The sequence below is a fragment of the Sordaria macrospora genome, chromosome 1 (assembly GCF_033870435.1).
Source record: "Sordaria macrospora chromosome 1, complete sequence".
In the NCBI taxonomy this organism is placed as follows: Eukaryota; Fungi; Ascomycota; class Sordariomycetes; order Sordariales; family Sordariaceae; genus Sordaria; species Sordaria macrospora.
The window spans coordinates 1149497-1170731 of record NC_089371.1 but is presented as its reverse complement, the minus strand read 5'-3'; the positions used below and the strand labels follow the sequence as shown (position 1 = coordinate 1170731).

The following is a 21235-nucleotide window of genomic DNA, read 5'->3' as shown; positions in this document are numbered from 1 at the left end:
AAGCTAACGAAAGAAACTTGTAGAAAAAGGAAAACTTATTTACAGCAGCAAAGAGAGCAAGCAAAGACGGAAGAGGCTGAGAAAAATAGAAGCGCGGGTACCGAGGGCGAGGGGAGCTGGAGCAAAGACGGACGCAGGAGGGCGGGGTTGGTATGCAGGCCATGCAGGGTATACGGAGCCACTAACACGGCTTCATCTGCCCCAGAGCAGGTGCTAAGAATCCCAAGATGGATCCCAGGATGACCTGAAGTGTGTGTGTGTGGGCAACAGCTGAACATCCACTGTGTCAGAAAGGAATGTCACTGCCTGGGTGGTTGGCTGGATGGCGCTTACTGGCGCTGTTGGTAAGTTGTTGGCTGGTATGGGACCATAGAAGAAAGTCTGGGGTCGTTTGCTCTGTTACGTTGGCCTTCCTCTTATTACATCGACAAATCCTCAACTTTCTCTTTTCCGTGACGGACGAGAACCGGGAGGAGCATGGTAAGGTGGACAAGGCGACCACGCCAACCGACGTTCTTCGGCGGCGAGACACAGGAAAAGACACGGGAAAGGAATGGATAGCAACAGGAACAGGATGTATTAAGCGTTGCGGCTGCACGCGCACGTTCTGGTCACTCGTTAGGATCACCTTGCAGAGACGGAAGAGTGTGTGTCTTGGATGTCTTCTTGGGTGGTGGTGTCTTGAAACACCACGCTGCTGAAGGGTGAGACTGCCCGTGAGTGAGGCTGCTGGTGTTGGTGGCTTGTCAAGGGTAGGTGTCTTGTCTGCTCCGAACGGTGCCTCTGCCACACACCCGACTCTCCATGCTCGAGCGTGCCAATCTGATGCCCGCCGCGAAGCCAGCCCGTAAGACCTGGGCTTGCTGGGAAGACAAAAAGAAGAAGATGGTGTGTTGGCAAGCCAGCCCTGTCGGCATTGATTCATTCACTCAGCTTTCTCTTCTCCCAGCTGCCAGCAGCGGTCTTTGACCAATGGCGTGTTGCAAAAAGCGGCGGCCGCGAGGACTGTTTGGTGAGGACTAGCGAAGGCTGGCACCAGGCACGTTGGTAGGGATCGGACCGCCGACAGCCGCTGCCCGCAGGACCATCACGTTGGGAGCTCTGGGAGCTTGGCTTGGCTTTCCCGTAAATCTGACAGCGACAAAAGGTGGTCACCTCCATTACACTTTTAAAAAGCCATCATGTGAGATTGGGGATAGTGGTGTTGAGAATGCTGATTCCCGGAACACCTACCTATTATAAAGCACGTCATGGGGTGTTGAGAACTTGAGGGGGTGTTTGGTGAAAATCTCGGGTTGACTCAAGGTATAATGTAGTAACAAGGCTGTGAAGTGAGGAGTCTAAGCTTCGTTTAAAGAGAGCCTCGAGGGGGAAGTTGAGATTAATCATCAGACAATTTTCTTTATGTCGTACGCTGACTGCGAACAGAGTGTTTTTATGCAATATCAAGTAACAGGTGTAGCTTTGTCAAAATTGTGATTCGAGCTGTATTATAGGGCTCTGTTGCGTATCACTTATTGCCTGCTGACTGGGCGGTTCAAATTTCGGTTTGTTGTTTGACTCCATTCAGAGTTCAGAACCCTCAAAACCACAGCGGGACACCTGCTGTTCTGAGTCTGACTGACTGCTGCTATTTGAATGCTGTTGGATGGCTTCCTGCCAAGACTATTTGGCGCAAATGCCAAGACACCATCCGCGTCGACCGGATATCAAATTGCTGAGGAGAAAAGCCGAAAGTTCCGAGCGGATGTGCGAAAATATTTTTCTTGTCTTTGCAGCAGCGCCGAGTATAATATCTGTCGGGCATTGCCATCTTTCAGCAACTTTCCTTTCCCTTACCGATGTACTGAGTAAGGGTTGAGAATTCCACCAACACGACACCGAAAAAGGCGCGTACGATGGACAACACGAAATGCGGGTAGCGATGGAAGAAGTGGAGAAAACGCCAACATGAGAAAACGGGAGAAATGTCGATCAATCGCCACCATCAACGTCCATCGACAACGAACATCCACGTCTGCCACAAAGATGGAATCCGCGCACCGAACACGTCCATATTATCGGAAACGACATGAGCATCCGTCCGGGGCCCAAACGAAGAATGAAGCCCCGACTGCCCGACGCATAAACAGCAAACAAAACAACCCGGTGATATGATTCAAAAAGTATAAAAAAAAACCGATGTCCGATATGCCGCCCATACCCTACGATCCAAAAACGCCCATATATGCACCTTTCATCCGATTCAATTCACCCCCATTATTCCAATTTCCATCCGAGGCGGGCTCCACCTGGACGACGTCCTTTCGATCAGTAACAACGACGAGTTCTCCCTTTTGGGCGCCAATTACCCCCGACCCCGACCCCGACCTCAACCGCTCTCCGACTTGACCAGGACCTCATCGTTCCGAAACGACTTGGGTTTCGACTCTGTTTCCTCCTCGACCAACCGAATAGCGCCCTTACGTTTCGACACGAACCTGTCTCTTACACTAGCACACCGAGAATTCAGCAAAAGGGATGAGAGGGAAAGGATGGGGTTCTCGCATCATAGGCAGATGTGATGGGACAACTAACCTTCGGCAGACAGGACCCCCAGCTTCAACCACGACGACAACAAGTAAAAAGGTCAACACCAAGAAGATGACCAGCACATCATTGTGATCGCGAGGTTTTGAGACGACATAGAATGGACATGGTGACGTGCCATTGGATGGTCGAGAAGATGAGTGTGACGAAGGCGACGACGACAACGACGACAAAGGTGGTGGCGACGGCACTGGCAACGGTATCCCGATGGTCAACTCTCCCATTTCCGTAACCGACAGATTATCCGCCTTCTCGTTGCTTGGCGGTATCGATACCGGTTTCTGCTTGGGGCTGGACGCCTGTTTTGATAACGGCTTCGAGTTCGAGGACGATGATAAAGGTATCCCGACGCCCAGCTCCCCCATTTCCGTGATGATCAATACTGGGATATCCTTCTTCAGGTTATCGAGATTCGGTATCGGCCCTGAACCATGCTTCTTCTTCCAGTTATCCCATAACGAGCTGAACGATGATTCGGGCCTTTGGAAAACCGGACCAGGAGCGATGTGAGAGGAAGCCAGGACGTATCTGTTGTCCTTCTTTGGACTTTGACTGGATGTGCCGCTGCTCGGCGCATCATTGTTGAGCAAAGGCAAGATCTTGTCGCCAGCCATCCAGGGTACCGGCACGCATAGGGCCATATGCGCCATGGTAATGGTTATGAAAAAGGTAGTCGACTTCATCTTGCGACTTGATGTGTGGGTGGCTGTGGGTAGGTAAGGTAAGCGAACGGCGATTCTGTGGACAGGTCCGATCAACTTGACGTCCCTAGAGGCGGTGTTGAGAAAGTAAGAGTTGCAGAGAGGGCGCTTGATTTATGATCGACGCAATTCCTTGCCGACACTTGCGCTATCTTAAAATGAGGTGCGATGGATGATATGACTACCACAGGGTCCGGCGTGTCCGGGGGTATGATAAACTCGCTGTCGTGATTATATATGCGGCCCCGGCCTTATATATGCGGGTGGTTGTACCACTGGCTAAAGCAATGTACAGCCACGACTAGTTGGCTCTTCGATATGTGACGCAGGCCGCGAGGTGGCAAGCTGTCAAGGCAAGCAGGGACAACCAGAAAGCAGAAAGCAGAAAGGGTAAGGCACAGCTCTTTGTCGGGCAGGTCAGGGAAACTGCACCCCGGCCCAGAGGGAGGAGCGAGGAATGAGAACGAATTGACAAGAAGAGAAAGCAGAGATGGTGGCCCGGTGTCAAGAACAACAAAGCAGCTGGTGATGTATATATTGAGAGGATGGCTGGCTGTGCTGAGCGTAGTGTCGTGAAGGATTGGCGAATGGGTGAAAAGGTGGCATCGTATGTATATGCCGTCGGCGTCCCTCATTTCATCCAATTTGGGGCCAGATCCAATGCCACGCCGCGCAGAAACGCAGCGGGTGTTTTCCCTTTAGCATCGTATTGTAAGATGCAACCCCTCGGCGGACAGGCTGATGGGGTGTGAGACCTGGACTGTTTACAAGGCAGTTCCAAACCTTGTTCCAACCACAACTTCCCGCACCATGTGCATCGAGACACAACGGCAGTCCCGCTCCGGATCTCGAGGTCTCACCCGATCACCTGGTGCCATTGATAAACCTTTTTGACCGGCGATTCCCAATCCGGGAGGCTCTTTCGGGAAAAGCGTTTGCGTGAGGGGCCAAAAGGGAAGGGTAGTGACAGACAAGAGGTAGCATCGCGGACGTGATAGCTTTTTCAGAAACGGGAGGTTTCTGTGTTGGGTTCCGAGACCTTGATCGGCCCAGAGGGAGATGGGGATCTAGACGCCAGTGGACCGCATGTGGCAGACAGGGGTGTTGGAACAACGGTTGTTTTCCTCGAGTTGGCTGTTGGTCCCCCCTTTCCTCACCCCATGATTTTACCCGTCTGGACGACGAGAACGCCCTCGCTTGTTCCCATACGAACTCTCTCACTCTCTTTAGCTTCAATGCCTGCGGGGAAATCATCTGGGTGAGCAGGTTACACATTTCCATCTGTTCGTATTTCCCCCAGACGACATTCCATTCGTGAGTTGTCGGTTACGGCGTTTGTCCGGGGCATGTTTATGGCATGGGGTGGTTCCTGTGACTGGACTCTTGTTGGTGATCCCCTCCAGCCCTCGTATAATGTCAAGTCGGCCATTGCCGCACTGCTTGATGATTAGCTCCCTGTCTGTTTCAAGGGAGCATGTATGTGGTGTCATCTCATCAGGAGTGCTGCTGAGTGAGGTGCCTGCATTGCGGCAAGTACGTGTATAGGCGGGTGTACGTGTAAATTAAGTCGATGCGGATCCGTCAAGACATCAGGGGAGCCGGGTTCATGGTTGCTGCTCAAATAAGCTTTTGTGTCTTGTCTTGGAGGAGCTTGTTTCTGTTTGTCAAGTTGGAAACACCAAGGTGTTGATGATAAAAATATTATTCAGTCAAGGTGAAAGGAATGAAACAAAAGAGCCCAGACGGGGAGGAGACAGGAGATACGGAGCCAAGCATTTGAGCTTTCCCCAGACCAGACAAGAGATTCCGTCATTCTTGTGTTCTTCGGCTGCTGCTTGGCGATCTGGCCCTGCCGACGCCGAACTCAATGGGTGGATGAATGGTCCGTGCACCCCGCTGAGGAAGCTGCCAATAGACTGCCAAGACATGGGACACTTTGGGGGTTCAACGTTCTGGACAACAGAGCCCTGGACACCTGCAATGGAAAGCATCTCCACCGACACTGAGGTCAGCCTCAACCATCACTGGCTGGAGTCTTTCTTTCCTCGAATGTTCGCTTTGGATGGACCAATTCCCAGCCTCCTCCCCTGGTTCCTTTCTAGGTTGTCCCTTTCCATCTGACGCCAACCAGCGCTAGCAACAAAAAAGCTTCTTAGGTTTGCTTCCTACCTGCTGTGCCATTACTTGTCACTATCACCCGTCATCCATCCGGCATTACATCCGACATCGCGTCACGCATCCATGAGTCCGGCACAGGGGCACCACCAGCTGTAGCACCCGGACAACTCTGACCTCATACATCCCCCCCCCTTCGTCACCAACTGCTGCGAATTGCAATCTCGACGCGCGACCACATCTCGACAAAGAACACCCCCCCCCCCCCCTCTTGTGACGAGCCCACCTTTGCATGGAGGGAGAACCTCTCTGATCCATGGCCCCTCCCTCGGGCCTCCACCAAGCCGCCTTATCCTCCGACTTCGAAACCCCTTTCCCGCCCCTCGTCCGATCCTCTACCGTGCCCGCTAGTCTCAAGTCGCATCGCACCGATCCCTCCCATCTGGCCCCCGAAGATGCCTACTCTCCCGTCTCTCCGCCGCGCCGAACCGGTCTCTATAACGTAGACGGTAGTGGTAGCGGCACCAGCGCCCCCAATGGCGCCTCCGCCAATGAGCTACGCCCCAGGCATACCAGGCGCAAAGATGGCAGCAGGAGCAGGAGCAGGAGAAGGCCGAGACGTTTTCAGAAGCTGCTCTGGGTGAAGCAATCATACCCCGACAATTACACAGACCAGGCGACCTTCCTCGAGAAACTCCAGCGCAACCCGCGCGTCAAGCCATACGACTTTTGGCCCCTCGTTGCCGACTCGACCGTTATTGTCCAACAAGTCTGCTCCGTCATCATCTTCATCGTCTGCTTCGTCGGCATCTTCCAGGAGCGCGTCAGTCCCGTGTCCGTGGTAGGCTTCAGCAGCTTTGCCACCTTCATCGGTTGGCTACTATGGGATTGGTGGGTAGGGGAGGAGAGTCTGAAAGCGCAAGGCGCAATGGACGGGACTATACATTCGGATAGGGGACGGGACCCTCGTCCGGTACGGCGCCAGGACTCTGTTGGGGGCCCAACCCGTAACTCGAGCATGGTCAGTCTTTCGGGAGCGGGAGCGGGAGCGGGAGCAGCAACATCGACTCCAGCTTCTGTACCACCCTCAGCTGCGCCGTCGCCGCGTCCCGACCAACATCTACACATCCCCCGCTTCGGCATCGGTCCGGCAGATTCACGTTCCGCCAGCATCGAGCCCTCTACGGCCGCCGCCTCCCGCGCCGGCTCGCGGGCTCAATCAGTCGCCGATTTCCACGAAGCTCACTACGGCCACCACCGACACCGATCCTCGACCTCCTCTCCGGTCCGCGGCGGCGGCGTCATCCCAGGGAACAGCCGCCTCCAGCTCCGTTTATCCACCATAAAGTCCGCTGTTCTAATCTACTTCACCCTGCTGGGTCTTTCCCCGATTCTCAAGTCGTTGACCCGATCAACATCCTCCGATTCCATCTGGGCCATCTCCTTCTGGCTGCTTGCCATCAACATCTTCTTCTTCGACTACTCCATCAACAACAACCCGTTCACGCAAGCAACCATAACCAACCCTCACTCCAACCAAACCGGCGGTATAGTCATGGGCGGGTCCACCCCAGCGCCAGCCGGAGTCGGAGTCGGAGGTGTGACTGGAACCGCAACGCCCATCCCAACCCTGACCTCAACCTCCCCACCCTCAAGCGGGCCTTCATCATCCTCATCCTCGTCCTCATCTGCATCCGCTTTCGGAACCGGCACCAACACCAACAGCAAGCCGATCGTCCCCGGTGGTACCACCTCAACCTCTACTCCCACTATCCCGACGAGCGCTCCAACGAGCAGCCCAGCCGCAAGAGGCGGCACAGCCCCCATCCCAACGCAGCACAAATTCCCCATCGCCAGTCTCTCCACCAACGCCGCCCTGATGGCCTCGACCGTGCTCGCCTCCCGCCTGCCCTCCACAGGCCAAGTCTTTTCTCTAACGCTCTTCAGCATCGAAGTCTTCGGCCTGTTCCCCGTCTTCCGGCGTTACGCGCGCCACCGCTCCTTTCGGTATCATGTCATCCTCACCATCCTCCTGCTACTAGGAGCCGGAGCCGGTGTGGGGATTATCATCGGGGCGCCATGTCCCCCGTCACCTATTCCCTCCACACTAGGAACGATAGGCGCAGGGACAGCTACCGGTACAAAAGCAGGTGACCTAATAGTGCGAGAACAAGACGATACTGGTGTAATGTGGATAGCAGGGATGACAGGTATCTGCGAATGCTGGCAAACGTGGCTCAAGCATTCCGTCCTAGGCATGATCGTTTCCTGTCTGATTGCCGCATTGGCAATGGGCGGGTGTAGTTGGTGGCTGATTGGACTGCAAAAGTACAAGAACGAGATATATGGCCCTTGGGACCCGGCGAGGCCGATTATTATTAGTAGACGGTATTACGATGATGAATGATTTTTTTTTTTGTGTGTTATAAAAGAAAAAGGGAAGGGAAAGATAATGAGTGGGCTGGGTTGGACTGGCTGGGCTGGATTATGCTGGGTTGTTAGTTAATAGAGAGAGAACGTAGATTGCATTGAGTCTACTTGTATCATGGGATATACAGAAAGAGTATGGATCGTTTATTAGCGAACTTTGTTGTATGTACAATAGTAGCGTAATGGAGTTTCTGTATGAGAGCAGTAAAGTGAAGTGGCAGGTGTATGTGTAGATGTGATGTGATATTGGTGGTGAAGAGATGGTGTAGAGATGCTGAAGAGACGGAGTAACGTATAAAGACTAAAGAGAGACGAGATGAAATCGCCCACATGCCACTCACGTTGACATCCAACAATGCTCAACATCGAGTTTCACTTTCGTCCCAATGTATACAGAGTTCCAGATGACAGCTACCGTTAAACCATGCATACGGTCATCTCAAGCCAACAAACGTTTGAACTCCGCCAATTGTATAACACGCCATTAAGTACTACACAAGTCAAAACACTCTTTCATTTTGACCTATCCGCCGAAAATATATACATACAAAATCAATTCTGAATCGCACGCACGCAAGCAGACGGACACAACAAGTTGCCAAAGAAGTCATCAATCATCCATTTTTGTTTGTTCATTCTATAATTAAAAAATAACCCATAACCATTACCACACAGCAGCAACATCATCCACACCACGCTTACTCGGAAAGCTTCTTCTTGATGATGTCCTTGAGGGTGACGGCATCAGCAGCGAACTTGGAGATACCCTCGCGGAGCTTCTCGACGGCCATCTGGTCCTCGTTGAAGTCGAAGCGGAAGTTGGCCTCGCTGTTGATGTAGCTCTTCTTCTCGAGCGAGAGGTTGGTGGCGCCGTCGGCGTTGAGCTTCTGGGGGACGGAAGCGTCGGAGTTGAGGAGCTCCTCAAGGAGGTTGGGCTGTTTTTTTTGAGTGTGTCTGTTAGTAAAACTATTTTCTTTTTTTTCAATGAATTTGGGAAGCGAGAAAACATACGGAGATGGTAAGGTAGTCGCAGCCAGCGAGCTCAGTGATCTCGCCAGTGTTGCGGAAAGAAGCGCCCATGACAATGGTCTTGTAGCCGAACTTCTTGTAGTAGTTGTAGATCTGCTTGACGGACTGCACACCGGGGTCCTCCTCCTTGGAGTAGTCCTTCTTGGTGGAAGCCTTGAACCAGTCAAGGATACGGCCGACGAAGGGGGAGATGAGGAAGGCACCGGCCTCGGCGGCGGCGATGGCCTGGACAAGGGAGAACATGAGGGTAAGGTTGGTGTTGATGCCGTGGTCACGCTGGAGAATCTCGGCGGCCTTGATACCCTCCCAGGTGGAGGCGATCTTGATCAGGATACGGTCCTTGGAGATACCCTCGGCCTCGTAGAGCTGTTGTGGAGGAACAAGTCAGCATGTGCTTTTAAGTTAAGGAGTCCAGGGGGCGAAAATGTTGTGTGAGGAAAACGTACCTTGATGATGTGAAGAGCCTTGTCGACCGAAGCCTTGGTGTCGAAGGAGAGGGCGGCATCGACCTCAGTGGAGACCTTGCCGGGGACGATCTCGAGAATCTTCTTGCCGAACTGGACAAGGAGGTAGTCGAGAGCGGCATCAACCTTCTCCTCAGGGGAGCCGGGGCCCTTCTTGGCCTCAGCGATGGCGGCGTCGAGGAGAGCGCCGTACTCGGGCTTCTTGGAGGCAGCGAGAATCAGGGAGGGGTTGGTGGTGGCATCTTGGGGCTTGTACTTGGCCATGGTAGCGAAGTCGCCTGTTGTTGTCAGAAATCGTTAGCATCATTGGTGTCACGATGTATGTTCTGCTGCTGCTCCTAGATCGGAGGAGGAGAGAAGCTGGTGGAAAGAAGCTTGCTTACCTGAGTCACAGACGACAACCTATACATTGCGCAAAAAGATGCAGCGGTTCAGTTAGCAGCTTGTTCTCCAAATTTGTCCAAGAATGTCGCAAAACGCGGACAGAGAGATACAATGAAGCATCTCGCATTGCTGCAAAACCTCATCGAGTTGCGATGGTTCGTCTAGGAAGCTTCACAACAAAAAGCCCCCGAATCATCGGATGAGGGGTTTGGCGGGGTACACAGGGGAAAACAGGAATGACGGAATTGAACGTACAGTGCCAGAGGCCTTGAGCTGCTCGAGAGAGTTAGACATTTTGGGTGATGATGTGTATGAGTTGAATAGTATTAGAGGTGAGTGTGGTTTGTCGTTGGTGTTTTTTGGGGAAGGGTATCAATCAAAGCAGAAAAAAAGTCGTTAGATGTTTGTTGTAGAGAAGAAAGATGGGAAGGAATTGGAAATCAGGCGAAGTTGTTGAAGGGGGACCAGTTGCGCTTTCAAGTGGTGTTCCGTTGGGGAATGACGGGGAAAATAGCTGAACGTCTTGGCACGCTTCGCTACGTTATTAGCGGATAGTGGAATTGTTGTGTGGATGGTGCCTGCAACGGAAGACGAGGGATCTTTGTCATTCAGTTCTTGTCCTGGTTAAAACATGACACCTAGGAATCCATTCCCACGGCCAAATAGCGGGGATATCATTCACCATCGTCATATATCTTTCCATCCCGGCATCCGGTTTGCATGTACAACTATCGCCGCCGTCTCGATCCGCCTCTTTGAGCATTGACAATCTGACAGTTCAGTTCAGTTCAGTTCCTGTCAATCCAATCTAGTTCCTTCTTCGTCCCGTCTCTCAATGTCCTCAAATACCACGTCTGATCCCCGACTTTGGGTCGTTCCTTTGGGCACTTCTGCAAGGTCCGGAAACTCCTCTCGGACACCAAAGGAGCCCAAGCAGCTAACACCCATCAGGGTGGTCCCTTGATCTACCTACCGTACCACTCCCACGCCTTCTTGGAGAAGCTCTGTGGTTCTTTGCTTTCTGCTTTGACACTTTTACACTACACTCCCCAAAATCCCCTTCCCTTCCCGTCACACTCTCCGACTGACTATTTGCCATTTCAGGCCAGCACAGCACGGCCGGTTTGATCAGAAACATGTGGCGAGTCCATTGACCATTGTTCATCCAAGCACCAAGCACCAAGCACCAAGCACCTCGATGGCCGCCTCTACCGCCTCGGCCGCACTGCCGACCTTTCCTCCCGGGATTTCCAGCCCCAAGCCATTCGCTTCCATCTGTTGTCCTGATCAACAGCACCTTTCATCCGGCACACCGTTTCTCTTCCTTCTCCCAATCCGAATATCAATTCCAATTCCATTCGATTCCTTCATCACTAATTTGACCACATCTTGCAGCAATGCACCTACGCCGTAAACAACATTATCCTTCCCGTCAGGTGCCGTCGTGGGTTTATGGGTAGCGTCTTTGCGTGCGTGGGGGTAGTTGTTTGGGGGTTGGGGTTTGTTAGTGCACCGTAGCGTGAATGTTAGTGATGCCATAACGTCACACAACCCACCAGCGGTGATGTAGAATCAGTGGAGTCAGGCCCCGGCCGATCCGAATGGGGTCACTTCAGTTACTTCAGTTACAAGTTGCAGTCATCGACGTATTTTCCTCTTTTGCTTCACGCCGACCTGCTTTTCCCTTCGTTGCCGATGACAGTCCTCGTATTGAATCTAAATGTCGGTCTGAAGAATAATCTTTCGCAACCACTTACCATTGAGCTCACGCGCATCTCTTGAATTCTACCATTGGGCACTTTGAATGCATTCTGCCATTCTGCCATTCTTCCAGCCTCCATGCAGGGGACTTGCGGTTCCATAGCTCGGTGCAAATGGAGACGAGAGCAAGGGGAGCTTGACCTGACCAATTTACCCGGCCACGTTTCTCACTCCCTTTTTATCCGGCCGGCCATTTTGACGGCGACGGCGACACTTCCAGAACTCCTGACCATCAACACCGCCAGATTCCTATTCATAGCTCCGGCGATCGGCAGTCAACATCTGTACATGTACAGTCATAAGTTTGAGTTCACAGGCATTTTCATATCATGAAAACAGAAGTTGAGCACTTTCGAAATCATATAATTATCCTATGTTTTTTTCTCCCTTTCAATCATCATCAACAACGCCAAAGGATATCATCAGTTTTTGCACGCCCCTGCCTTGCCTTGCCTTGCCTTGCTCTTCTCCTTATAATTTCATGAAAGCCACACACCTTTCTGGCATAAGTACCGATTTCTCCGGCATAAACACCGAGAGATCCTAGTCCTCAGTGATATCGCCATACTCCCACATACCAAGACGCGAGTCCTTGGCCTCATCCTGAGCCTTCTTGTACGACTTGAGCGTCTTCTCAAACACGGGGCTCCTCTCCCACGGCTTGAGCTTCATGGGAACCATGGCGTAGCCAGTCGAAAGAATCTCACGGTTGAGCGACGAATCGGGGTCCTTGGCATCCTTGGGGTCGTAGATGGTGATGTAGCTGAGGCCCTCCTTGTTGTCGATGAAGTCAAAGCTGCCGACGAGCTGCCTGCCCTCGGTCAACTCGTAGATGATGTTGATGGCCTCATCAAGGTAGTGAGTGGCGGAAGGAAGCTGGACGAAGGACAGGGAAGCATCAATGGCCTGGGCCTTGAGCTTCTGGACGCCGAACTGAGCGTCAAGAGGGCGGAGCTTAGACCAGGGCTGCTTCTCCGAGTTACCGTAGTCAATGTAGACGACCTCGGCAACCTTGGCCGAGCGGTCGTTGGACCTGACGCGAGCTCTGTACCACTCGCCATCGGCGGTAAACTGAGCGGCGACAAGCTCACCAGTCTTGGGAGCGTCAGGCAGGGATTTCTTGTTGGCAGGGTTGCTGTGGTATTTCTTGAACTCGTTCATGAGGGTAGTCAAGGCAGCAGTGCCCGGGCCAACCTCCTGGATCTTGAGCTTGCCGTTGGCATCGACATTGGTGATGACGATGTCACGGTAGTCGTTGCGCTTCTCCCTGATGGTGAGCTCAACCTCGGGGGCAGCTTGAGCAGCCTCCTCCTCCTCCTCAGCGACATCCTGGGAAGGATCCCAGTCCTTCCAAAGACCCTTGCGGGCCTCCTTGGCCTTCTGCTCGGCAGCGTTGAGCTCGGCAGCATTGCCAGACTTCTCAGCAGAGTACTGATGAACGGTAGCAAGACCCTCCTCAACAAGGATCTTGGCAAAGCTCTCACGGCCGATGTAAAGGTCACCAATGAAACCGCCGACCTTGTCAATGTCGTGAACATCAATCTCGCAGTCCCTCTGGTTGCAGCGTCTGTTGGCCAACTCAAGAGCCTCGTTACCGAAGGGCTCACCCTGCTCCTTAGGGGTGCGGCCAGCACGAGGAGCACGGATACCGGCAAGAACCAGGGTAATCTTGACGCCCTCGCGAGGGATCAAGACAGTGAAGCGAGAACCAGACTTGCAATAGTCAACAATACCGGGAACCTTCTTTTGCCTCGAGAGGGTAGAAAGCTGAAGCTTGGCCTTTTGCGCGCTCTCAGACATGTCGATGTACTGCTTGATCTTGGGGCTCTTGCCAGACCAGATACCCTTCTTCTCTTCCTTAGCAGTCTCCTGCGCAGCAAGGAGCTCATCGTAGTTGGAAGCACGGTCAGTGTCATCCTTGCGGTGCCTGATGACAGTAGCGTAACCCTCCTGAACAAGCATCAGACCAATGTTCTTGCCATCACGAGTGACGGTGGCAACATCACGGGCCTCGAAGTCGTCAGTGGCAGCCTTGGAACCGTCAATCGAGACGCGAACGTGCTTGCCAATAACCTTCTTGCGCAGGAACTCCTTGGCCTCCTCTCTCCAGGGAGCCTCGGAAGGCTCACCAGCTCTGGGACCACGAATGCTGCTCAAGCTAAGCCTCTTCTCCTCGCCGGCCTTGTTCCGGACAAGGATGGTATCGGCACCGACAATCTTGCTGACAGTCACATCGAGATCCTTAGCACCACCGGTGGCCTTGGCAACATGGCCCTTGTGCAGACGCAGCTGGGCGGACTGGGCCTTCTTCTCAGCAGCGCGGAGAGCAGCCATATCGGCACCGAGGAAGACGGAGTGGAAGTCGTTGCAGCGGGCAAGGCCGTCCTGGAGAAGGAACTCGGCGATGTTGCCGTTGGGGTGAAGAATGGCAGCAACGAGCTGGCCCTGAGGGCTGGCACCGACGATCTTGACCTTCAACTTGCGCTGAAGGAGGCGGGTCTCGACGAATCTCTTGGCTTCCTCGCCATATTCCTCAGCAGGCTGCACCTGGCCAGTGGAGGGGTTCGTCCTGGCAGTCGATGGTGTCCTGATACCGGCAATGAGAGTCATGACCTGGTAGTGCTTCTTGTCGCTAAGGAGAAGACGGGCCAGGAGACGGTCTCCGCTAATGACCTTCTCGATGATGGCGTCCACGGTCTTGCCCTTCCACTGGTTGAGGAAGTCAGGGCCACCGAGGTCGTTCTGGACCGCAATGAAGCCATCCTTGCCAGCGTGAAGGCCCTTTTGTTCGTTCTTTGCCTGGGTCTCGAATTCCCTAAGCTTGTCGAGTCTGTCGAGGGTCTCCTCAGAGTCGTCTTTCCTGCCAGCATCCTCCCTGACCTTGAGCCAGCCAGCCTTGACAGCAGCCTCTGGAAGCTCGGTTCCGTCTTGAAGTTGCGCAATGCCATATTCCCTGCCGGAGTTGGGGATGGTGTCTATTGGAGGTTCCGAGTTAGCAGTTGTTGGCGTTGATGCCACTAGGGCAAAACAGAAGGGGGCAAGCAAGCTTACAAAGAACAGTGCACTTGATGGGCTTGCCGAGGGTCAGTTCCCTGAGAAACTCGCGGGACTGGAAGGCGAATGGCTCGTCGCCATCCTTGCTCAAACGAGGAGCAGTGACATAGGCAAGAGAAAACTGGCGCTCGACCGCTGGGTTCTTGGGGTTGGCGAGGATGAGGGTGTCACCGCTCAGCACGGATTTTACTTGAGCGAAGAAGCTGGACATGGCTAGAGATATTCGAGGTGGAGCTTGTGCGGTAACAGTCGAGGGTGGCTGGAAGTATTAAGGTGTAGTACTGGAAGATGGTGCTGTTAGAGATGGATCATTGATATATAATGTGGCAACCGAGGTGCCAACTGAGACCGTATCGGTCTCCGAGTGATCATTGAGACTCGAGGATGCAGAAATTCCAAGGCCGATATCTTTCATGAAGCTTTGGCTCGGTGTTTCGATCATGCTGTGGTCCGAATGTTTTGCAGCGGAGAACGGGAGGGGAAGAACCGGTGGGGGAGCTGTCTTTGCATACCTGATCAAAAATAAAAAAGAGACAAACAAGAGCTCAGCAAGTAAAGGAGAGCTCTGGAGTTGTGATATACTAAAGCGTGTAGAGAAGTTGTGATATGGGAAAAGGAGAGATTGTAGAGGAGAGTAGCAGACAGGGGAAATTTCAGTTGAAGTTGAGACTCTGACTGGTACCGTGGTGGATGGGACGGAAGCTCTCAAAGGTGCGGCAGGTGGAAGGACAGCTGTCGGTCGGTGTGTCACGGCTTCCCTTGGTGCTGGCCCAATCTGGACAGCTTTCGCCAATTCATCCAACCTCGCCCCATCTGAAATGTGGGGTAAGAGCCCCTCGACAGCTGTTCTGGAAACGCCTCCCCGCCCAGGGGACCTGTTTCGGGGGTTGCGGAGAGGGACTTCGTAGGTACTTCTCACTCGATCTGTCAGCCGCCTTCAGCTTATGTACCTATAAGTACCCATGATATCCAAAGCCCAAGACAACTTGGCATCTCTCATAGCATCACCAACCTCAGCTGTTGCCTAGAGGTAGACAGGAATTTGAAATTGACAAGTCTGGTAGCTAGAGTTGCGTTGAAAGAGTATCTATAAAACCTGATAATGATTTCCTAAGTGAAGCCCTCAAGTTGAGCAATTGAGCTGCTGAGAACCTCTCTTAAGCAGCTCCATTCTAACCCTCAAAAGACTACAGCTCCTTGAATAACTTCATACATCACGAAATGCTCAGCAGACATTGTACCCACCCGCACTTCTCAACATGTTCAGCAGACGCAGTACTCACCCTCCCTTCTGGGGCCTCAGCGGCCACCATGAAGAACTGATGCTTCATCCCCGCGGGACCCCTCGAGGCGGAGGCAACATAAAGCCTCCCACTCCGCAGTTCTCCTTCCCCCAGTTCCCCCGTCTTCCACGGGATGTTCGCCTGCGGATATGGGAGATGACCGTCGTGCCTCGCATCGTCGAGGTCCGCGTAAACTACAGCAAGAACGATGCGGATCACGACCAGGCTAGCAAGAGATTCACCAAAGTCACGCCAAAAGGATACGAGGTGTTCCCGTTGTTTTCATCTACACCGGTGCCGGCGCCGTTGCAGGCTTGTCAGGAGGCGAGGAATTATTTAGGGCAGTCTGAGGTGGGTTATGAGAAGGCGTTTTGGGATTTAGATTTACCGGTTGCGAGGAAAGAAGCCGGTGATGAACCTAAACCAGAAAACGAGGAACCCACATCGGAAACTGAGAAACGTTCCAAACCAGAGGACACCGAACAGCACCAACAACAAACAGAACTATCACCAAGCCCAGACCCATTCGAAGAACCACCCCGTCATCGTCCTTACGTATGGATGAACTTCCACAAAGACATGCTCTCCCTCGGCCCCTCCCCTTTCCACCATTTTTTATCTTACTCCTCGAAAATCAAAGCTCTTCGATTCCAGCAAGACCTTCTTAGCAACGAAGAAGTGGCAGACCTCCGACTCATCTCCAAGTTTACCAACATCAAGGAACTCCACATAATCTGCGCCTACGGGCAGGAGGTTGACGACTGGGCGGGCGTGGAAACCGAGCTGGATATGAAATTTCCTATCCCCAGGTGGGACGTGCTGGTGATTGCTCCTGGGGATGATTTGGTTGTGGATGCGTATGAGATTGATATTTATGACAAGGAGGAGGAGCGGAGGAGGAAGAGTCAGAGATGAGCCTCAGGGCGTTCGCGTTGATGAAGAAGCGGAGTAGTTCTAGAGCTTAAGTTGGGCGTGAAGTGGTGAGTATCTCTTTTATTATGAAGGTGGGTGTTTAGCTCGTATATGCTCAGGCCCGTAGATATAGTGTGAACATATTCTGGATAATAATTGATGTGCACGTAAAGTTTTGTTGAACTATTTATATCATTGTTGTCTCAACAGCCGTTTCCTTCCGCAAGCTCCCAATCATGTCAACCGACGCGGTACCTGGAAACGGCTGGGAGCATGACAGACAGGCGTCTCCACTTTGATATGTTGCTGTGACAGCTGCCCAAGCTCCTGAGCTAGTCTAGAGCTTCAAGCAAGGATCAAGCTTCATGGCAAAAGAACGAGTTGGAGAAGAGACATGCAGGGCTTCCATTCGTGGTGACAGGCCAGTTTCCTCGGTTGAGTGCTGTAGCATGTTTGCTTACAAAGCTGTATTTATAGATAAATTTCGGGTGTCACGAGGCAAGTATGGTGGTTTGCTTTTCTCTGATGGGAAGTCAACAAATATTGGTTCACAGTCACAAGCTTCCGTAATGGACGAGACTGATTCTTCACTTTTACATTTTTATTCACGCCGCTTGACAGCAGACCATTCTCTGGCTACCACAATCTAACAACGCAAACCACCCAACCGGTCGAGACGTTTACTGGGAGATACCAATGACGCCGCAGGCGGGGCGGGGACCGGCGTTGCCAGTCTTGAGGGACTCCTCGTTGCCACCCTTGCCAAGGTCGTCAGTGCCGGCGTGGACGACGACGGTGCGCTGTTGGAGGACAAGTTAGCAAGAGGAAACGAAATGTTGTAATTGTATCTGGCGGAAGAAACATACGCCAATGACGGACTCGGGGCCGATGAGCTTGACGAGGTTGTCAGTCACGGAGCCCTTGGCGTTACCCTGAGCATCGGTCTCGAGGTTGCCGAGATCACCGACGTGGCGGACCTCGTCGGTGCGGTTGCCGTGGGTGGTGCCACGGGGGTTGACTGCGTGGTGGGTAAGGGCACATTGGTCAGTCTACTGCTCTGGTATGATGATCGCTCTCTTCTCTCTCTTCCCGACGTCCCACGACGTTCTCGGGGACTCGGATCTCGGGTGACTTACAGTGAGGGCCGGCAGAGGTGCAGCCGTTGGTGTTGTCACCGAAGGTGTGGATGTGGAAGCCACGCTTGGCGTTGGGGTCGTTGCCGGAGATGTCGTAGGTGATGGTGGTGGGAGCGGACTCGGACTCCTGCTCGAAGATCACGGTGCCCTTGACGTTAGAGTCACCACGGAGAACAGCGACTGGATGGGTGAAAGAAGAAGAGGTTAGCCATTGTTGTCTAGCCAATAATGCAGGGTCCCGGGTAGCCAGAGAGGTTCTCGCAGTTCGTCCTGCGTCATTCGTCGAGGAAGGTGACGATTGAAAGTGCCCATCAAGGTGTCCGGCCATGAGGCAGAAACTCGCTCAAACCACCGCGTGGGTAACCGATCCCCTCCACTCGGATCGTCTGATGGCGGATGGGTAGCCGCAACCCAAGGCAACCTCGAGAACCATTGACAAGCGGGATTGAATGTGACGCATTGCAAACGGGATTATGCTTACCAGCCTTGACCATTTTGACGGATTTAAAAGTTGCTTGGGTAGAAGCGGTTTGGTTCGGGTATCTTGTTAGGTTGTGTGTTTACTTCGGAAGCAGAGGAAGCAGCAAAAGGGAAGATCTTGGGGAGAAAAATCGGCTGCGTTATACTTGGACACTGAAGAAGCGGGGGGCCACTGGGGAACAGGAAGAAGTCCGGCGTCCGAGGATCGCTGGCGTCCAGGTGGGGTTCGTCAGGGGATGAGCGAACCACAGCAACCCCGCATTGCCGTCATCTCGTTCTCCTGATATGATTGAGTGGCGCTTACAAATTCGGCATCACTTCCGGCAACACATGGAAAAGCCCGTCATAAGGCGGTCTTGGCATTGCCGTTGTCAGGACAAGTGGGAACATGGAGATGTTGATGTTTTGGTGTTTCTACTAGAGAATTGAAAATTTGATTTCCACTCTTCGATATGCTATATAAGAGCATTTGTACTCAACATCTTTGGGCCCGGACCGTCGATAGCAACAGCATCAACAACCACAACAACAGCTCAACATAAAGCTTTGCCAGCAAAACCTACCGACACGACGACATCGGCCAGCATTTTGGTGTCATTGAACGGCGGGGCTGTTTCAGGCCAGCACGCAATTCATGGAGTGGGGTGTTTCCTTTGGCTTCCTTTCTGTTCTCACCAATTTTGGCTTAACCCCGTCGATCCGACCATCTGATAAGATCTTTGATAACCTCGACGCTGAGGCAGATTCGGATGACCTCCAAAGTCCTAGTTGTCCACACAGTTTACCTAGACCTCGCGGTTGTTGCCATAGGGCTGAAAGAGGCTCCAATCGTGTTGAAATCCGAACACAGCCCATTGTTGGATGTTGCCGCGGCAGGGAGAGATTCCGAAGGCTGAGTGAGGCATTCCCTTTCAGACGCCATGCGCCAACAGTCAATGATGATTTTCCTCCCCGGTGAAGTTTGAAGCACTTCGAACCCAATTCCTCCAGCTTCAAACATGTCGGCTTTGAACGGCCCAAGATACAGAGCCTGAGGTCAGTCGAACATTGATTGGAAAACAAAATATGAAGACTGCCTTGCAGAAAACCAAACAAACAGCTGCTGAAAGGAAGCCCCTGGCAATTGATACAGATCCAGGCACCCAGGGGTACTTTCACTTTGTAAACAAACTCGGAACCTGATTGGTCACTTTACCCTTTCCTCTAACACTGTTCACATTTCACAAACGCCCAGCAGCCAAGGCTGTACACGCCGCTTCACCATTTCGACCCGATGCCTTGGCTACCTGTTTCCTATGTTTCATGAAATCTTATCCCTTTGAAACAGGCGTTTCCTGAAGTTAGAAGTTGTGAAGATACTGAACGAGTTTAGATCAGTATTACCCACAACAAATCTGAGAGGATCCGGATGTTCTGAAAATGGGATGACAAGCAAGCATCAGATGAGGGGTTCAGGTTTGTGACGACAATGTGCCTTATCAAACGAACGATAAGATAGATGAAAGCACAGGCCAACGACCCTTCTTTTAGAGCTGCTGAGGTCCCGGGATGTTTCCATTGAGAGGGCCGCATCACTGCAGGGGCATGTCAATATGTACAAGGTTGGTTGCCTCCCACTCTTCACATTTCACAAGCCAGAAGAGAGAATGAATGCCTTGCACAATTCTCGAGTTGCACTTCAAGTTTGGGTCTTTCCATCCATTCGGCTAATTTTTCCATCACTTTATGGTAATACCCTGAGGTCCCACCACCAGGAGGCTATTCAACTTTGTGTGGCTTCAATTTCAGGCCATGCCATAATGATTCAGATGCTGGAATGCTATGAATGCTTTACATGGTCCATGTAAATATCAACTTGTCCTTTGAACCCCGTTGTTGGCTTTGCGCAAACCGCCATCCTTTCAGCTGATATATCTGCTGCTTTCCTCTGTCAACTTGAGATTGACAATACCTCAGTTGTCCAACTCCTCAACCCTCCTACTCGCGGTAAGGGCTCTTGCCAAACCCCGACTTCTCCCTCATCTGATCGATCAGCTCTCTGGACTCCTCAAAGCCCTCGGGAGTAGGCTTAATTCCGTAGGAAGCCATAAACCCTGTCCTGCCGCCCCAGGGCTTGAGGTACTCGTAGTCAGACATGGGTTGGCCGGGCTTGGCTTCGGAGAACTGGGCGACTCTATAGAGATGGGAGGTGGAAGGTTAGTCGGAAGCTGTTGACGAAGGGTGTTGATCAGGCGCATAGAGAGAAGCAAAGGTGGTGCTCCACTTACTTGGAGTTGGACGAGGAACCTCCTCCAGAGGAATTGTTGGAGGACTGATTGGAGGACTGGCTCTTGGAGCTGCCCTTGCCGTTGTTGTTACCGTTGTTACCGGACATTTTGATTTTTGTACGGTTGGTGCGAATGAGATTACAATGGTTTTCTGTAGACTTGGTAATGTGGATTATACCTTGATGAGCGATGAAGAGGGAGAGGTCCATTGACCCCACCAGGCTACGGGCAGGCCTGGGCTTTAAGTACAGGAGTTGAAGCCGTCGTGGCTACCATTTCAAGCGATGCAGCTGCTATGTATGACTGTGCATGGCAGGCGCTGCCTGACAATCAAGTGAATGACTGTCGTTGAGAAGGCCAGAAATGACATGGCAAGTACTTGATACACAAAGTATGAAAGTGGATGAGTGTTTCTTCTGACAGGAAGACACAGAAACACCAAGGTTTGAAGCGACAATCCTGACCATGTTACAGTCAGTCCCCGCGCTGTGACAGGGTCGAAGACAGCGCCAGCCTTGAGGGAGCCTGGACCCTACCCCAGTTCCACGCTTCACCAACCGAACCCGTGCGTCCAGTGGCAGGCCCCTATGGTAGATCCCAAGGAAACTGTGACGGACCCGGACCTGACCT

The 21235-nt window shown here is 52.6% G+C and overlaps 7 protein-coding genes across 7 annotated transcripts; 2 read left to right on the top strand and 5 right to left on the bottom strand.

Moving 5' to 3' along the window:
* Positions 1-1661: 1661 nt before the first annotated feature.
* On the bottom strand, positions 1662-4907 carry SMAC4_05030 (uncharacterized protein). The gene is made up of 2 exons (XM_003352868.2): positions 2578-4907; positions 1662-2492 (listed from the first exon to the last, which is right to left on the bottom strand). Exons 1-2 carry the CDS (start codon positions 3270-3272, stop codon positions 2372-2374), a joined length of 816 nt encoding a protein of 271 aa, XP_003352916.1. The 5' UTR covers positions 3273-4907; the 3' UTR covers positions 1662-2371.
* An 814-nt stretch (positions 4908-5721) lies between these two features.
* Positions 5722-7812, top strand: SMAC4_05031 (uncharacterized protein; the record flags this gene model as incomplete). Its single annotated transcript, XM_003352869.1, has 1 exon — positions 5722-7812. The coding sequence occupies one exon, from the start codon at positions 5722-5724 to the stop codon at positions 7810-7812; it is 2091 nt and encodes a 696-aa protein (XP_003352917.1).
* Positions 7813-8317: 505 nt separating this feature from the next.
* Positions 8318-10119, bottom strand: SMAC4_05032 (uncharacterized protein). Its single transcript, XM_003352870.2, has 5 exons — positions 9968-10119; positions 9712-9730; positions 9311-9606; positions 8847-9230; positions 8318-8770 (listed from the first exon to the last, which is right to left on the bottom strand). The coding sequence occupies exons 1-5, from the start codon at positions 10004-10006 to the stop codon at positions 8534-8536; spliced, it is 975 nt and encodes a 324-aa protein (XP_003352918.1). The 5' UTR covers positions 10007-10119; the 3' UTR covers positions 8318-8533.
* Positions 10120-11821: 1702 nt separating this feature from the next.
* On the bottom strand, positions 11822-14881 carry SMAC4_05033 (uncharacterized protein). Its single transcript, XM_003352871.2, has 2 exons — positions 14525-14881; positions 11822-14448 (listed from the first exon to the last, which is right to left on the bottom strand). Exons 1-2 carry the CDS (start codon positions 14736-14738, stop codon positions 12017-12019), a joined length of 2646 nt encoding a protein of 881 aa, XP_003352919.1. The 5' UTR covers positions 14739-14881; the 3' UTR covers positions 11822-12016.
* A 670-nt stretch (positions 14882-15551) lies between these two features.
* Positions 15552-17206, top strand: SMAC4_05034 (uncharacterized protein). The gene has a single exon (XM_003352872.2). It carries the CDS (start codon positions 15787-15789, stop codon positions 16723-16725), a length of 939 nt encoding a protein of 312 aa, XP_003352920.1. The 5' UTR covers positions 15552-15786; the 3' UTR covers positions 16726-17206.
* A 93-nt stretch (positions 17207-17299) lies between these two features.
* On the bottom strand, positions 17300-18467 carry SMAC4_05035 (uncharacterized protein). The gene is made up of 4 exons (XM_003352873.2): positions 18340-18467; positions 17859-18038; positions 17589-17740; positions 17300-17522 (listed from the first exon to the last, which is right to left on the bottom strand). Exons 1-4 carry the CDS (start codon positions 18350-18352, stop codon positions 17403-17405), a joined length of 465 nt encoding a protein of 154 aa, XP_003352921.1. The 5' UTR covers positions 18353-18467; the 3' UTR covers positions 17300-17402.
* Positions 18468-19406: 939 nt separating this feature from the next.
* SMAC4_05036 (uncharacterized protein) lies at positions 19407-21091 on the bottom strand. The gene is made up of 2 exons (XM_003352874.2): positions 20606-21091; positions 19407-20511 (listed from the first exon to the last, which is right to left on the bottom strand). The coding sequence occupies exons 1-2, from the start codon at positions 20812-20814 to the stop codon at positions 20316-20318; spliced, it is 405 nt and encodes a 134-aa protein (XP_003352922.2). The 5' UTR covers positions 20815-21091; the 3' UTR covers positions 19407-20315.
* Positions 21092-21235: the final 144 nt, after the last annotated feature.

Excerpts from the sequence above, each read along its gene's own strand:
- SMAC4_05033 (XM_003352871.2), bottom strand. The coding sequence starts at position 14,738 with ATGTCCAGCTTCTTCGCTCAAGTAAAATCCGTGCTGAGCGGTGACACC. Across the intron at positions 14,449-14,524 it reads CATCAAGTGCACTGTTCTTT|ACACCATCCCCAACTCCGGC; the intron begins GTAAGCTTGCTT and ends AACCTCCAATAG.
- SMAC4_05032 (XM_003352870.2), bottom strand. The coding sequence starts at position 10,006 with ATGTCTAACTCTCTCGAGCAGCTCAAGGCCTCTGGCACT. Across the intron at positions 9,231-9,310 it reads AGGCTCTTCACATCATCAAG|CTCTACGAGGCCGAGGGTAT; the intron begins GTACGTTTTCCT and ends CCTCCACAACAG. Across the intron at positions 8,771-8,846 it reads GCGACTACCTTACCATCTCC|CCCAACCTCCTTGAGGAGCT; the intron begins GTATGTTTTCTC and ends CAAAAAAAACAG.
- SMAC4_05030 (XM_003352868.2), bottom strand. The coding sequence starts at position 3,272 with ATGAAGTCGACTACCTTTTTCATAACCATTACCATGGCGCATATGGCC. Across the intron at positions 2,493-2,577 it reads GGGGGTCCTGTCTGCCGAAG|TGTAAGAGACAGGTTCGTGT; the intron begins GTTAGTTGTCCC and ends TCGGTGTGCTAG.
- SMAC4_05036 (XM_003352874.2), bottom strand. The coding sequence starts at position 20,814 with ATGGACCTCTCCCTCTTCATCGCTCATCAAGGTATAATCCACATTACC. Across the intron at positions 20,512-20,605 it reads GGTTCCTCGTCCAACTCCAA|AGTCGCCCAGTTCTCCGAAG; the intron begins GTAAGTGGAGCA and ends CCATCTCTATAG.
- SMAC4_05034 (XM_003352872.2), top strand. The coding sequence starts at position 15,787 with ATGTTCAGCAGACGCAGTACTCACCCTCCCTTCTGGGGCCTCAGCGGC.
- SMAC4_05035 (XM_003352873.2), bottom strand. Across the intron at positions 17,741-17,858 it reads CACCTCTGCCGGCCCTCACT|TCAACCCCCGTGGCACCACC; the intron begins GTAAGTCACCCG and ends CCCACCACGCAG. Across the intron at positions 17,523-17,588 it reads GCCCCGAGTCCGTCATTGGC|CGCACCGTCGTCGTCCACGC; the intron begins GTATGTTTCTTC and ends GTCCTCCAACAG.